The following is a 15,474-nucleotide window of genomic DNA, read 5'->3' as shown; positions in this document are numbered from 1 at the left end:
CACCGGACACGAGCAGTTCAAACATGGTAGGACAATGCGACAAAGAAGGAGCTTTCCCTTAGAAACTGCGTCCTCGCTTTTTTGGTGAAACTGACAAGGTGGAAGAAAACATTTCCGGTTCTCTGTTTGAGGCATTTCTTCACCACCCAAAAAGGAGCTTCTCCCTAGAAATTTCGTCCTGACTTTCAAAGAAAAAGGTGAAGAAAGGAAAAATTTCCGGTTTTCTGTTTGAGGCATGCAACTCCATTCGATCAACCGCGCCCTTAAGGTCAAAGCTGGTGATCTAGTGAAGATCCCTGTGGTAGCGCATCCACACACTTGTTCTTAAATGGGTCAAGGCGATCTTTGCATTAGTAGAGATGAGTCCATCTGTATCTGTATCTGTGTCATGACGATGACGACGGCGACGACGAGATGATGAGAGTGAAGATGACGACATTGAGATCTAAAATTTAGTCAAATGGTTACATATGCGCTTGCATGCTTGTTTATGTCCTTTCATGCTACACTGAACATTGTATCAAAAATTTAGTAACAACTCGATCTTGATTCGGCCAATCAGTTCGCCGCCTATTTGATTCGCAAGAAAAGTATTTCATCTTAACCTTCGGTAGAGAACAGAATTCTTTCGGTAGAGAACAGAATTCTCAAGGTATTAGGTCTGCTTTCAGTCTCATAGCAAAGTAGGAGGTGAGACCTTAAAATGGATCTAATTCGGATATGGCTTCTTCCATGTTTCATCAGACCCGAGCCCAAAACAAAAATACCTCAGTTCCCAAGTCTGGGTAACCTATGGGCTACCTCTGGATTTGGTATATATATTATGAGTTGGATATGCATGTCCAGGCCAAAAGTCGGATCAAATCATATTCTGGAGCTAAATTGGATCCAGATTGGGCCCGAGCATAGTATGCCCACTGTTGGGTTTCTCTAAACTTCGCCTTATATCATCTAGCCGAGTCCGAAAAGTCCAATCCCCTTATAACCAGGTAGGTGAAGCTCTTCGTTTCAACATTACACGCACAGTCATTTTGTTGGCCGCCGATTTGGAAGAAAAGAACCAACTTCTTCTTCTTCTTTTTCTTCTTGACAAGAAAGAAGAAAAAAGAAAGTAAATATGATCTTGTTGCGAGATAAGACTCCGTTCAAGATGCTTTTGAATGGTCTTCTAAGATTTGCTGATCATCTTTCCTCAGCGTCTTTTTTATAACTCTATGCAACCAGAATTTTGATTGGCATTTGGTTGTTGGTATATGAAACTTGATCCATACTGGACACTCATATGCAATACCGCGGGTTTGCCCTAATCCTTATGTTGTGAAGAGGGCTGTAGTTTCTTCTTTGGTCTTCTCTCTGAGAGTGTCTGTGTTCATCTAAGAGTGAATAATGAAAGATCTGTGCGATTGTGGACGTATGAGATTATTGCTCCGAACCACGTAAATCTTTGTCTTTTTCCTTATTGCTTCTATCCCCCTCTTGAGAATGCGAAAGGAGAGTTTTGTGTGTTGTTCCTAACATTGGTGCCATTAGTTGATCTAGATTAATTAAATTCTTTTAAGTTGAGCACCCCATACATCATAAATGGGTTCAATCTTATTTGAATTCTGACCTGACTGGCAGTTTGGCATGGGGAACAACTTGTTACTGTTATATGCATCAAATATTAAAATGAATCACTGTCATAAGGTTGTTTTATGAATCCGCCATCCTTTTCATAATAGACATAACAAAAATGTTATTGTTGCCAAGCAGCCCCTTAGCTGTCTTGTATGTTTCGGCCTGTTTGCGGACATAATTAGTTGACTATGTAGATTTTTGGAGTCGCTTGCAGTGACAATGACATCCATGGCGCCCCATCCCGACAAGGCTGCAAATGTCTGATATAAGGCCAGAAAATTTTGTCATTTTTGAATGCACAGAATCCAATGCCGATCACACCTGCATGCAAAGTTATCAGCAGACCTCGATCAGATTGATTGGCATTGGCCAACTTTGTACACCCTTCCAAGTAGATAATATCGTGTGAACAAAAACAATAGAAATAGACTTCCATGGATCTCACATTTGTGCGAGTTGATGTTATAATTGCCTACATGCTCTAATTGAAAACAATATTTCAGAATCAGTATAGGTAGTTGAGGGGACCTTTTTTTTGTTTTTTTTTGGTATTCAAACAAAGAATGATCTTGAGAAAGATCAAAGAACATTGTGCTCTTGAAACATTGTCTTTAAAACGCATGTTCTAAGAATCGGTATATTATTGTTCTAGGATTAGGTAATTATCTCTGGTTGTTGGAACTAAGAACAACAACTGCGATCATATCACATGTCCTGGAAGAAGATGAACATAAAGTTTATCTTCTTTACGATCCATTCCTGCTAGTATGTTCCAAAAATATAATATCATATGTGCAAGTTGAAGCATGTGGAGACCTTCTCTCCCCCTCGAGGTACAAGTGCAGTACCCTATAGATAATAAGAAGAAGAGAGATCAGCCCTTGGTGAAACAGTAGGATTAATCCTTCTGCTCACTCGACTCATACTTCTTGAACTACCGAGTGTTTGTGTTCACATTCTGCTTTACATGGAAGCTCCAGCAAATATTCAGCATTTATCTAGATTCATTCGCTTGTTTTATTCGGGCGATTCTTTTGTGACTGGTTCTTTTCTTCTAAAAGTGAAAACTTCGATAAACCTTTAAAAGAGAGTTTTCTTAAATGCCTCAATGCATGACTATGCTTAAGGGGCACATGTAAATGAAAACAAATTATAGCATATTTACGTTATCCAGAATTTCAGCCGATCCTGATGAATATCCTTTGTCATAATTGGCATAGGCATCTATGGTAGCGGGAACATGAATGTAAATGAAGGCAAAATTGTAGTATATTTATGTTATCCATAATTCATAGCTGGTACTCTTTTTACCTATAAAAAATTTATTGATTTTTCAGTTCCTTTATATATGAGTAGCCTTAAAGTTTGAAAATTAAACTTACACTACTCCTCAGCCAGAAATTTCTAACTCTGGCCAGTATTGTTGTTTCATTTGTATAATTTGTTAACTTAGTTTATCTCGCCAAACTGAGGTTAATAAGGTCCGACAGGTATCGAACCCTTCAGCATATTCTTAAGTACGAATACCAAGGCAGGTTGACGAAAATCAGATGAGTTTATATATAGGTGTGCCTCAAACGGGAAATGCATAAACCGTGAGAAGAAACTGTGGAGTTATTATCTAATAGGATACATGATAACTGATAATTAGTTTAACATTGAAAAAGTGATTTTGCATATGACAGTATGTGAAGCATGCATTAACTAAGTAGATTAGATGACGTGATTAATTCACAGTCTACAAAATTTACTTACTTCATATATATATATATATATAATCAAATTCTGTGATATGAGAAAGTTTGGACTATTAATTTTGAAGACTTAAAATTCAATCTGTTCATCGAATTTTAATTATTTTTAATCCTATAGATTTAAGAGAGGATTTAGGATTTTTTCATGAGGAAGACCAAATTATAGTTTCAAAATTTTAACAATATTCAAAATATAATTTTTCAATTTTTTATACAGAAAAATGACATTTTTTAAAATTTACATATAAATATTAAAAAAATTGAGGGGGGCCAAGGCCCCTCTTTGCTCCATCAGTAATAAGTAGTTTTTTTTGTAATGACCATATATATATCTATATATATTCATACTGTTATTTAATGAAACTTCATCTTCTGGAGTTCAGTTCACTCTCTTCCTACTGGCTAACGACCTTCAAGTTCCATACACAAGAAAACAGGGAAAAGGAAAAAAAAAAAACAGAGCAAATTAGCTAGAATATTGAGAATATATAGTTCGGCTCATAAGTTTATTCAGGCTATGTTAATAACCGAGTTATCTAGTTGACTTTATCTTGGTGAAATTGCGATCAACATTAATGGATGGGCCACTGAAAAAAAAAATGAGTTAACAAGAAGAGGCGTGATACTCCCATCTTCTGGGACAATACGTTGCTTGGAAGGAAAGTTTCTTTGTATTTTTTTTAGTAACATGATCAGGCTTATAACATTCATGAAACAACTCATAAAGGTAACAAGGACAAAATTTCCTATTCATCTGTTGCATCTTTATTCTTTTATACTCTCATGTTCATATAACTTTTTCTTATGTACTGACATACTTTTCTACTTTAAAGCTCTAAGATGGATGAAGGGCGCCCTTGTCTTCCTCCCATTGATAATTTATTCTGACACTGAAGAAGCCTGAACTAGAAATAACTCAGGATCAAGGAAAAGAGCCTCCTTGTCTTGTCTTTATTATTTTTGCAGTAACGTAGATTCTGTGCAATTCATTGATTGTCGCAAGTTCGTCTCTAACAAAAGAATTATCGCCGTTAGCTCCTCACAAGAAACCAAGATGCAATAAAAATACTGCTAAATTCTTTATGAAACAAGAAACGATGTCACAGACTCACAGTAAAAAAGAACTAGTGATTGTCGAAACCTTATAACACATTTTTTTTCTTATTCATCACCAGTTGTTGTAAAGACCCATACATCCCCGAATTCAAATCCGCAAGCTCAAACTTCGAACAAGGAATTGCATTTATCGGTAAGTACATTGCTCTTTTATCCCATCATTGGAACAAGGAACGACACTTTATGGTTGTTTATATTCAACAGCATAGAATGCTTGATTGATCATCAAGATAATATATAGTACTAGTGCTTGTGTGGTTATAAGATAAATTCAAAAAATTTGGCGGGTTTTGGCCTCTTCCGATCAAATTTATATAAGTGACAATTTCTAAGTCTTGCATAAACATTGAAACCTGTTATGTGGACTACACGATAGGTTCAGGAGAATGAGAATGTTTAGGTCAAAGGCCATAAAAAGGAAAATACTACATTTACCTGAGACACATGCTTCTTGATCAACACACGTAGCAGAAGTGTATATATGCAATATTTTATGAATTCATTGTCAGAAACAGCTTACTATTTGAGGCTTCGACTTATTAGTATATAGTTTAGATCTTTTATAAAGGAAAAAGGATCAAAATGTTTCTCAATCTATTGGACTGTCAGGTTAACTTTAGTCTTTAGCACTTTTTCTAGTATATAGAAAGCAAAAACTTTTTAAAGAGATTTTGAACTTTTAACCGTTACACAAGAGAGTAAAGTAATTGTAATGACAGTGACGAGTGCAAGTTCACGGACATGCATGAGCAGAAAACATGCATGTGGACACACACAGAGGGAGTCATTTGGTGAAATTTATGCCCTTCAGCGTTTATATCTAATCCAGACTGGAGGCTGGAGAATATTTTTACTGTATGCTTTAATTAACCTCAATGACAACACTTTCAAGATATAGCATATGTAATAATGCAGATTTAAACCCATTCAAGTTTCTAATCTCTAGTTAACAACATTACTTGCAGAAGTGCCTGCATTATTTGATGGAAAACAATTATCTGTCACAAAATCAAAGTGAACAATTTGTAAATCATCAATGGCGGTGCATGAAATGAAGAATACTTGCTTCACGTCAACCATTTGCACCATCAAAGTTTCTACCAATGGTAAATCAGTAAACATACGTTTTATGTCTGTGACATGCCCAAAAATGGAGTATACCATATGAAAAATGATATTAATCATCTGCTGCAGTTTTATACCATGGCTTCTATTTGTTGATATCCATGACTGATATTATAAGAAGAAGAATACTGCTTCAGTAGAAAAAGGAAAAAAAAAAAAAGGAGATGAAAAGGGAACTGGAGGAAGGACCTGTTCCTAACTTTGCTCCTATTGCCTGTTCGGGGAGCTTCCCGTTACAAACCATTCTAGTCACAAACACACGTTAACCGAAAACAATAACTTTTTGCTTTTTTCTTCGATCTGGTTTCCTTTTTTCTCTGCCAAAGTTTTCAGTAAGACAGTACAACAATGGCTTACTGATTTTCGCATTCTTTTGTCAGTGACCGGTTGCTTTTTCATTGTCTATACGTATGCTATCTAAACAACTGCAACAAAGCAACAAAAAACAACAGCAACAGCACACTGATGGTGAAGACGATCACGATCCTGATGAGAGGACATGGATGCATGGTCGCTGTGAGAGATGCTGAAGACAGTGATTCTTGTAATGTTAACAGAGAAACAACATTGAAACAGGTAAAACGCTAGAAGTAACGATGGTAAGGAAGCAACTGCTGTTGTTTCACGAGTCTCATAACAAGATTAACCCTATTATTTAGAATGTCAGTACGCTAGCTAGATGTAGCATGAGAAATGCGGAGCCCTAAGTTCTAATGAGTAGAGATCGAAGGTCAACCGTTTCAAAAAAAAAAAAAAAGCAACACATGGCTAGAAACTCATTGGCGGGGAGATATAGAGAGAGAGAGAGAGAGAGAGAGAGAGAGAGAGAGCGAGAGAGTGAGAGAGAGCCAAATGGGAATGGAAGCAAAGGTTTGCTTCTGATTGATTTCAACGACGCAAAGCTAAATGCACGTAAACAGAGAACGGCTCAACATGACTAGATTGTGCATGTCTTTCAAGCTTAACATGAGAGAGAGAGAGAGAGAGAGAGATTAGTAGGGAGTGACTCCCATATTGGCAGTGCCGAAGAAGCCATCTGAGAGTATCATGTCATCTCCTTCCTGCGAGCATAAAGAACGGAAACGCCATTAAGCTAAGCTCCAATATGAACGATGAAAAAATGTTCTTAAAACTAAAGTAGAATAACAGAAGGCGCACATGTTGAAGCAATGGTCTGCAACTACCTGCTGGCGTAGGTTGGTTTTCTTCATGTTCTGATCAGCCATGAGACCGAAGTGGATATGGGGGAAGTGTGCCCACTGCCAAGCACAAATTAACAAAATCTCAGGCTGAGATAGAGAGGCAAAGAGAGAGAGAGAAAGAGAGAGAGAGGCTTACATTCTTGGCAGCTGTGCTGAATGCTTCCCGGTGGGTGATATCTGGGTTTCCTGCCTTGATTCGTTGGATCTCGTCTCTGATGTTCAATATATTTTAGTATTTCAAAAATTCCAATGGCAGATAATCGAATATTCGGGTAAGAAAATCAGAAGAATGGCGTGGAAGAAGGGAGAAATTTAAAAGTAAACGGAATGATCAGGAAACCCAAAAAAGAAAGAAAGATGAGAGAGAGATGGAGCCAGGAGGAGGTGGTGGGGAGGGAGGGCGAGTGTGGGTTTGCATTATGACTCACTTGATGAACCTGTTGTACGCAGAAGGCACCCTCTGCCTCTTCTCGGGCGCTGCAACACCAACGACAACAACAATGCAGGCAATAAATTACAAAGCAAGCTTCTGAGCTTCCTTTTCAACCTCACCCATTATTCATCAATTATTACCGAATCATGCCTCACCTCTTTCCATGATCAGGCATCGCAGATGAGAGAGATAGAAGGAGAGAGAGAGAGAGGAGAAAGCTTACGCCTATTGACAGTCGGCGTCCTCGTAGTCGTCGTCATGTTGGTGTGATCTGCCACACGGCTCACCGACGATGCAGCCGAATCCTTCATGATCGAATGCTCGAGAATCATGCTCTCAGCGGCTGGGATTTCCCCCTACAGTTCTCATAATTTACAGCTTCCAGTTAATTCAACCATAATACGTAATATAAAGATCGAAAGAGAGAGAGGAAGAAAGAGAACGGAACCTGTGGATCATGACGAACAACAGGCAGATTAAGAGAGGGAGGGAATAATTGATGGCTAGAGAGAGATGGTGGTGTCGGTGGCGGGGGTGGCAGAGGTGGTGGTGGTGGCTGGAGAAGGGCCCGCATGTTAACGGAGAGGAGGTTGGTGCAATGGCCACATCTCACGGTGACGATCTTGAACAGGCTGCTGCAGGGAACGCTCACCTGAGAGAAAGAAAGAGAGAGAGAGAGAGAGACCTCAATTTAGTTAAGCAATCAGCAGGCAGCAGAAAGCAACTACAGCCCAACTTCACATAAAGGGAGAAGAAGATAGAGGGATGCATAGAGGGGATTTGCTTCCCTCTTCATCATCATCTTCTTCCTCCTCCCTTTCTTTTCTCCCCAAATCAACCATGGTACTTACCGCCAGGACGGTATTGCAAAAGTTGCAATGGACATAACACAACTGCTCAGGTTGCAGGTGGTCTAGCCCAAACATGGAGGACGACGACATCCCCACCTTGTGATTTGATTGATTGATTGACCGATCGATCGATCGATCTATTTTATCTTTTCACACAGATCCTAGATGTGTGAGAGTGAGGTCGAGAGAGAGAGAGAGAGTGAAACTGTGTGTATATGTGCGTGTGCTGCCTGTAGAGAGAGATGATATGATAGAATGTATGTCTGTTATGAGTTTTTAAATTTTCTCCTTATTTTAGTGGCGATGAGAGGGTGTCAGGTAGGTGAAAGCAGAGAGTGTGTGGTTGGCATTCCCAAAGAGAGAGAGAGAGAGAGGGACAGAGTAAAAAAAAACAACAAAGAAAAGAAAGCAAGAAGGAAAGAGGGAGAGGGAGAGCAATGAAAGAAAAGATGGGGAGCTGGAGAAGAAGGGGAGAGAGTAAAGGCAAAGTTGATTGCAGGGAGGGGAGGGGGCGGCAGAGGTGGGGGAGAGGAGCAAGAAAGGGACGTTTGCATGGGTGTGTTTAGGGCACGGCCTGCCTTTCCCTCATTCAGCTGTTGCTGTCGCAGTAATGAGCCCTTGGCAACTTTAGTGCTTTCCAAATCTGTGTCCCGCCTCTAACTCCCGGGTAATAGGGAAAATTGCTGGCCCCGCCTCCTTAGGGGAATGCAAAAGTTTTTTTACTTTTACCGATTTGACCCATCACCTCTCTCTTTACATCTCTCTCTCTCTCTTTACATCTTTCTCTCTCTCTAAATCTCCCCCTCTCTCTCTCTTCCTCGCAACATCACTACCACCATCATGCAAATACAAATTCTCACCCCCTTTGATGCACAAGTGGACTACTACTACTACTGCTACTATTACTACTATCACTACACTGCTTCTTCTAGTACCACTACCCTTTGTCTCTTTTCCTCTTCTTTTATTTTCCCTCTTCATCTCTCCCCCTCTCTCCTGAGGTTATCCATCCACATGGGCAGGCCAAAATGGATTAACTACGCTTCCCACTTGAAGGATTGGATGCATTCATTGCCGCAATATTGCCATTCAATGTTGTAAAATATGGAAACCATGTCGTTCATTATATGGAGTTAGAGAAGGATACGATCCTGCAGCTTCTAGATATTCCCGCGATTCTATTTTGTTTTGTTATGTTTTTTTTTTTTTTTCTTTTGCTTTCGTCTGAAGATTGGTGTAATTAGGCGACCCCATAGGTTTTGTAGATGCGTGGTCTGTCAGACTTTATCTTCTTTAATGGCTAAAAAGGCTACATGGTGGAAATATTTGAGCAGCACCAACAGCAACAGAAGCAGCAGCAGCAGCAGCTAGCTACTGTCGTGGATATGCATATATTTCTGAATTCTGTAGGCTTCTGATCTGGTCAAGGCATTCCTTCGCTCGAGCATCTTCTTAATGACTTTGGTGTATTATCCTATCCGAAACAAGAGGAGATTGGACGATAAAGATAAAGATTCTAGCTCAGACAAGTGATAGGCGATCATATTATGAGGACTAGTAGTTACAGCAAACAAGTGAACACTAGCATGTGGTTAAGAGGACCTATTAGGAAAGCAACGTTGACATGTAAGTTCTTTATGGCCTTGGATAACTAGCTAGGCCTATTGTGCTACAATACAAACACTAGAATTCTGTCTTCGCTTGCTAGCCTATGGATCTAGACGCCTGGGCCGATACTTTCATCTTTAGGGGGACAGTACATCCTGTGATGGCTCTTTCTTGGTGAAACCTAACATTATCTTTCATGGTTTATAGCATGATAAACATGTTAGTTGATAACGAGAACGCAGTATATATCCAAATGAGGGACACCCATGTACCCCAGATCTTGGACAACTTTGTATTTCCCTAGTAACAGAGTCGCAATCTGCAGAGAAAGTCCAAGCGACTCCAGACTATATTGGAAGATTATCATCAGAATGGCAGCTCCCTTTTTGAATGTTAATTAGACCTTGATATAAAACTTGTCTTTTGCACCCGAACAATTTTGTTTTTCTTTCAAACTTTGCTTATTGCCTGACCTCAAGCTAAATTGTTGTGAAAGGACTACTGCAGATAGGCCTTATGAACATTTATGCTACAGTGCCACATTTATTTGCTCGTACATATATTTGCTTGTAGGAGTGAATACACTTTGAAGTTATTGGAATTATAGTACCTGCCACAATCATGTGAGGGAGTTATTGTGGAGAAATTGCATGGAACTTGATTAAATGCATGTTGGTCATGAAACAGTACTCGATTTTCCACGAAGAGTGTGACGTTGAACAGGAAAGTGCGTAATGAAATTGAAGATTACTGTAACAATAGAGCGGTTCCAGGAATTAGGTGTGTCTTGGAGAAAATACTTTATGACCAAGCTACCGACTGTCCGTTTCAGAATTCCATTAGGCAGTAGGGAGTCTGCAAATTTACAACGATCTTGAGGAGAAACGTCTGATTTATTGATCATTGGGAGGAAATTCACATTTACTGCACCTTTCCTGGATCTTTGATGTACTATCCTGTCGTCCCCTTTTGGGATCATTGCAACATCGATCACCACCAGCCTGAAGAATGTAGAGTAGGCAGTCCTCGCTTCAGTTCAACGGCATGAGTCCCCACCACAGTTTTCGGACACAGGAAGACGACTACAATCACCTTTAGCCAGGGGAACAAGCCGGTGGGTCATGGTAAATTGCACTAGCTAGAACGTAAATATTTTCATATTCTCTGTGTTCTTGTTCTTTCTCTAATGGAAATTAGTTGGGGTAAGGCAGACTCTAGTCAGACATGAATCTCTTAAGCTAATAACAGACAATCGATTCAAGCTTGAGGACTAACGGGAGATCATGGAGAACTAGAAGTACCATTTCCATCTTCCTGCTCAAGGAAGGATTCCTCTCGCCCGACATGCATATAGAAATGCAATAAAAGTAACAAATCTGCTTTTGATCTTTTGCTACTGAACGAATTGTGAATATACGTTTTCTTCTTGTCAAAGATAAACAGGCGGTTCTGATTTTTCAAGTGAGGCGACGGATTTCCATGTGGCGTTCACTGTCTCATTGCCCTATATATGATCAGATGCTGGATATGGCTTTTTGGTTTGATCCGAGATCACATGCTAGAAAGGCTGCAGAATAAAGTCATACTGGCCCTTCTGCAAACCTCTCAGTTTCAAAGATACCGAGTTGTTGGATTACTTAGTTGCACAAGGAAACAAAAGTTACAGCGTCAGAGAGGGAGTCACCATCTGTTGGGCATGTACTGCACCACTGCCAATGTTTGCTGAAAGTTGCGCTCATACATTTACTTGCCAGAGCGCCCTGGTTTAGAGAGAGAGAGAGAGAGAGAGAGAGAGAGAGAGAGAGAAAAGAGTTCTGCATACTAGAAAAAACCTTTACAAAAACCTACCATATTATTTGCACATAATTTCTCTGACAGTTTTTTCCTTTAAACCAATCAAGTTAGTTATATATGTTTAGAATTTGTGTTCTTTTATGTTGTTTTCATTAGATGGCAGTTCTTTTAAAACTATTAGAACAAGTCGACTTCTCATTAGTTTCTTTCAAATTTATTAATCAAGATCATCGACATTCAGTAATTAGCATTATGTAGTGAAGTTGTAATTAATCTTTTTATCGTAAGTGTCTCTAGTCTCCACAATATCCACTTATGTTTTGGGAATGTTTCATAAATATGTCATGTCCATCACATATTTAATAACATATATTAAAGTCATTAAGAGTGAGTAGCACTGCCATTTCTTTTTTCAAGGATGCGAGTGAATTGACCACGAAAACTTACAAGAGATAGCAAAGATGCTGCAGTAAAGCTTAGGCAACAAAGTAGTAGGGCGCAGAACTCGACATTTTTTTCATACCATTCTTACAACTGATTTAGATTATTTAAAGCATTTTTTCCAAAAATTCTAGCGCACAAATGGATGGATCAAGTTCAAAAAAGGCTAGGCAAATTAAATGTAAGATCAATGAAATTTGATCTACAGTTACATCGAATTTCCAGTCTATATTTTGTTCTCAAACAAACATATAGCTTGAATATTATTTAATTTGCATCTATTCATATGGTTACATCTGCAAAATTCAAGGGCTCTGGAAATTTCTTGTCAGTTTTACCACCCAAGGTTCGGTTACTTACTAATTTGTTTATATTTTTCTCTCAGCCATTCATCTTGAAAAAATCACACCTACAACAATTCCTTATTAGTCTAGCACCTAAAAGTTTGGTGCCTACCAATCCCTTTCTCTCTTTCTCTCTTTTATTATATATATATATATATATAATCACATTCTTGAAAATGGACTTGCATGGAATAATTAGAAAAGAATCATAAAGCTCTAGATGAATTATTGAAAAGGATCGTCTAACTCTAGCAAGAGCGCGAAAAATGTTTCTTTTCACAACCCTAATTCATAGCGAAGTATTTACTGGTTCTCTAGGCTCTTTTTAATATATATATATATATATTCCAAGATAGACTTGCATGGAATAATTAGAAAAGAATCAGAAAGTTCTCTCTTTCTCTTTCTCTCTTCATTACATGGTTGGTTTACTGATCAGCGCAGGATATCTGACAGAGAAGGAGGAATCGAGAAAGGCATGCACTGCTCCCACTCCTTCTCTGCTTATGGGCAGATCAGCGTGCGAGTCATCAATACCATGAATTAAATGGCTGCGACCGTTGGCAAATGAGGCAGAGAAGACAGAAGGAAGATGCAGTGCATCAAACAAGTGCCAACAAATAGAAAAACAAAAAGAGAATTAAAAGGATTTGCATCCTTTTTTTTCGTTCTTCCTCTGAGGAGTGAAATTCATATGCAGTTCTATAATCTCAACGCATAACATTCGAGCACATGAAGTATTCTTCTTCTTTTTTCTGATGCTTTTGAGAAATCTTTTCTCTTTTTCTGTTATTTGCCATTTTGAAATATTTCTAGATTCCCATGCATGTCACATGCACAGTGAGTCTGAGCCATGCCCATCACTCTCTCTCTCTCTCTCTCTCTTCTCTCTCTGGTTTGGAGCCCCTTCTTCAGAATCGTACACCTTTCAGCTTTAAGAGTAAAGTGTTTTAAATTGGAGGAGGCGAAGGGTTGAAAAATTAGGTGCATTGGCTCGACATGTTAAAGGACTGTACAGAGAGAGAGAGAGAGAGAGTCACTCATTAAATGCAAAATCTTTCTTTTCTTATGAAAATATTGTCATACTTCCTAGTTGGGGTTCAACCAGATTTGACGCTTAAAAGATCTTAATAGGATCATCTGATCCCCAGTCTGAAGCATTGATATTCAATTCCGATTCGATCGTGCAGTTGAATCCCGATTCACGAATGAATATATATGGCAGGAATATTGGATTAAAAAAAAGGCCAAAACATAATTTCTTGTAAAATATTGATCAGGATCTTATATAAATCCAAGTAGTACTCCTAAAGCTTGATTATTAACCTGTATGCATATTCAGATCTTAATGTAGTTTCTGGAATCCAAGAATGACAGGAGGATTTTGATTGAACATATGAATACACGAAAATTGAATAATAACTCTGGTTTTTTTTAAATCATCAAGTTATCTAATTATGGTAGTTTGATCTAACACGGTTAAAAAGAAAAACAAAGAAAAAAGTGATGGTTATTTTCATCAACTAGTAATAATTTACACTTTATTCGCCTTATTTTTCTTTCAACTATTCATTTGCTTTTAGATGGATCAACTGGTTAAGTGACTCTGTAACTCTTGATAGCCAAAATCATCATACGTATATATAAACAACATTTTAGAGCTACTTGATCAATTCAGCCACATTCTAGTTGATCTTTTACAGTTTGATTTCAAACATTAAATAACAAGGCATAAATTTATTTGTCTCCAGAAAAACTCAAGGCCAATTCGTGTATAAGTAAAAGTTTATAAATAGTTTAAACTTTAAAAAGTACTCCTAGGTCTACAATTGTCTGTTCACATTAGATATAATTACGAAAAACCACCTTATTTGTAGAGGCTGTACGAGCTCAACTCGCTTAATTCTTTTTAACTCATTTTTTTAATCTGCTTCATTTTTTTTTCATCAACTCGTTTAACACGTTAACTCGTTTAACTAATTCATCTATGATGAATCGGTTTTACATAGTCAAGCTGAGCCGAGGAGTATAGACAGAGTGCATGTATTGCTTTGAGTCTTGTAAGTTTTGTAGTTGAGAGAATACTAAGTTGTCGAGTTGAGGTAAAGCCGGTTGTTCCTTGCTCATTTGAGTTATTTGGTTGGTAAGTCTAAAGTACAAACTTACGCCGTGCAGGTTGAAAACGAAAGAAAAATTTGTTCCAGGCCAAATCAGATGGGTCATCCCTGGCCATGGGCAAAGGCGAGGTCTTACAAGCCTCTCCACCTCACGATCGAGGCTAAGTATTCTTGCACCTTGTCTTCAAATTGCCATAAATTAGCGTCCCTCTAATGGAGTTTAGTATTTAAATCTTGACTCGACTTTTGTGCAGCCCTACTAAGTCGCAACTAATTGATATAAAGTGAGAGTGTTAGTGTTGAGTGTTTTATTTTTTATTTTTTATTTTTTGTTTTTTCTCTAGTACTAAAGATCACTTTTTTTTTTCCCTCGTATCCTGAGTTGGGATGTCCGTTCCATTTATATATTTTTCTTTCAATGTGTAGTTATGTCATCTAAACAAGAGTACAAACTGATCTCGACAACGGGATCGGTTAGATTAATTCACCGAACTAAAGCAATCAGGGCAATTTTAAGTTTTAACTTTTTTTTTTTTGTTTTTGTAATTAGTGAATGTTTTTTTACTTTTTCGAACTCACCGGTAGAAAATTTAATTAACCGCCCATTGGTGGGATTTCTTTATAAGTGCAACAAAAAAAAAATCATATTCAAGGTGAATTATGATTTTTTTTTCCACTTCATTTAAGAGAGCGCTATTATTTTAGTCATTAATACGGGATAGGGCTTTTATTGGATCCCAATATTAAAGTAACCTAATACGAAAAATATTTACCATTATGAGGTCCTAGATAGGTCAAAATCTTATCCCAGGAAACTAAATTTTTCAATAAATGTCAATGACTCTGTTTTTTATATTAAATGTTTACGTGTGGATACTCAAAATTTTTGAAAAAACAAGAGAATAACTTTTCTTTTGAATCTTTTCACAAAAATGAACCGACAAAGGTCAAAATTTTGAGTCTCATTTTTCACGTATGAAAAGGGGGGCACAAAATGATGATTTATTAAAAATATTTCATTTTTCTACAATTAGGAAAAGTTCTAACTGTGGTGGTAATATATCTGGGAGTC

General features: G+C 38.0%; 1 protein-coding gene across 2 annotated transcripts; it reads right to left on the bottom strand.

The window, feature by feature from the left end:
* Positions 1 to 6,467: 6,467 nt before the first annotated feature.
* Positions 6,468 to 8,527, bottom strand: LOC116265906 (axial regulator YABBY 5). Of its 2 annotated transcripts, none has more exons than XM_031646900.2 (7): positions 8,099 to 8,527; positions 7,696 to 7,899; positions 7,471 to 7,603; positions 7,243 to 7,291; positions 6,951 to 7,026; positions 6,771 to 6,871; positions 6,468 to 6,673 (listed from the first exon to the last, which is right to left on the bottom strand). In XM_031646900.2, the coding sequence occupies exons 1-7, from the start codon at positions 8,186 to 8,188 to the stop codon at positions 6,658 to 6,660; spliced, it is 669 nt and encodes a 222-aa protein (XP_031502760.1). In that variant the 5' UTR covers positions 8,189 to 8,527; the 3' UTR covers positions 6,468 to 6,657. The 2 variants fall into 2 exon arrangements, with proteins under 2 accessions (XP_031502760.1, XP_031502759.1); XM_031646899.2 differs by having other exon boundaries at positions 6,797 to 6,871; positions 8,099 to 8,526.
* Positions 8,528 to 15,474: the final 6,947 nt, after the last annotated feature.

Source organism: Nymphaea colorata, chromosome 12 (assembly GCF_008831285.2).
Source record: "Nymphaea colorata isolate Beijing-Zhang1983 chromosome 12, ASM883128v2, whole genome shotgun sequence".
In the NCBI taxonomy this organism is placed as follows: Eukaryota; Viridiplantae; Streptophyta; class Magnoliopsida; order Nymphaeales; family Nymphaeaceae; genus Nymphaea; species Nymphaea colorata.
Note: the sequence above shows the minus strand (reverse complement) of the source record. Positions and strands in the feature narration are given on the sequence as shown.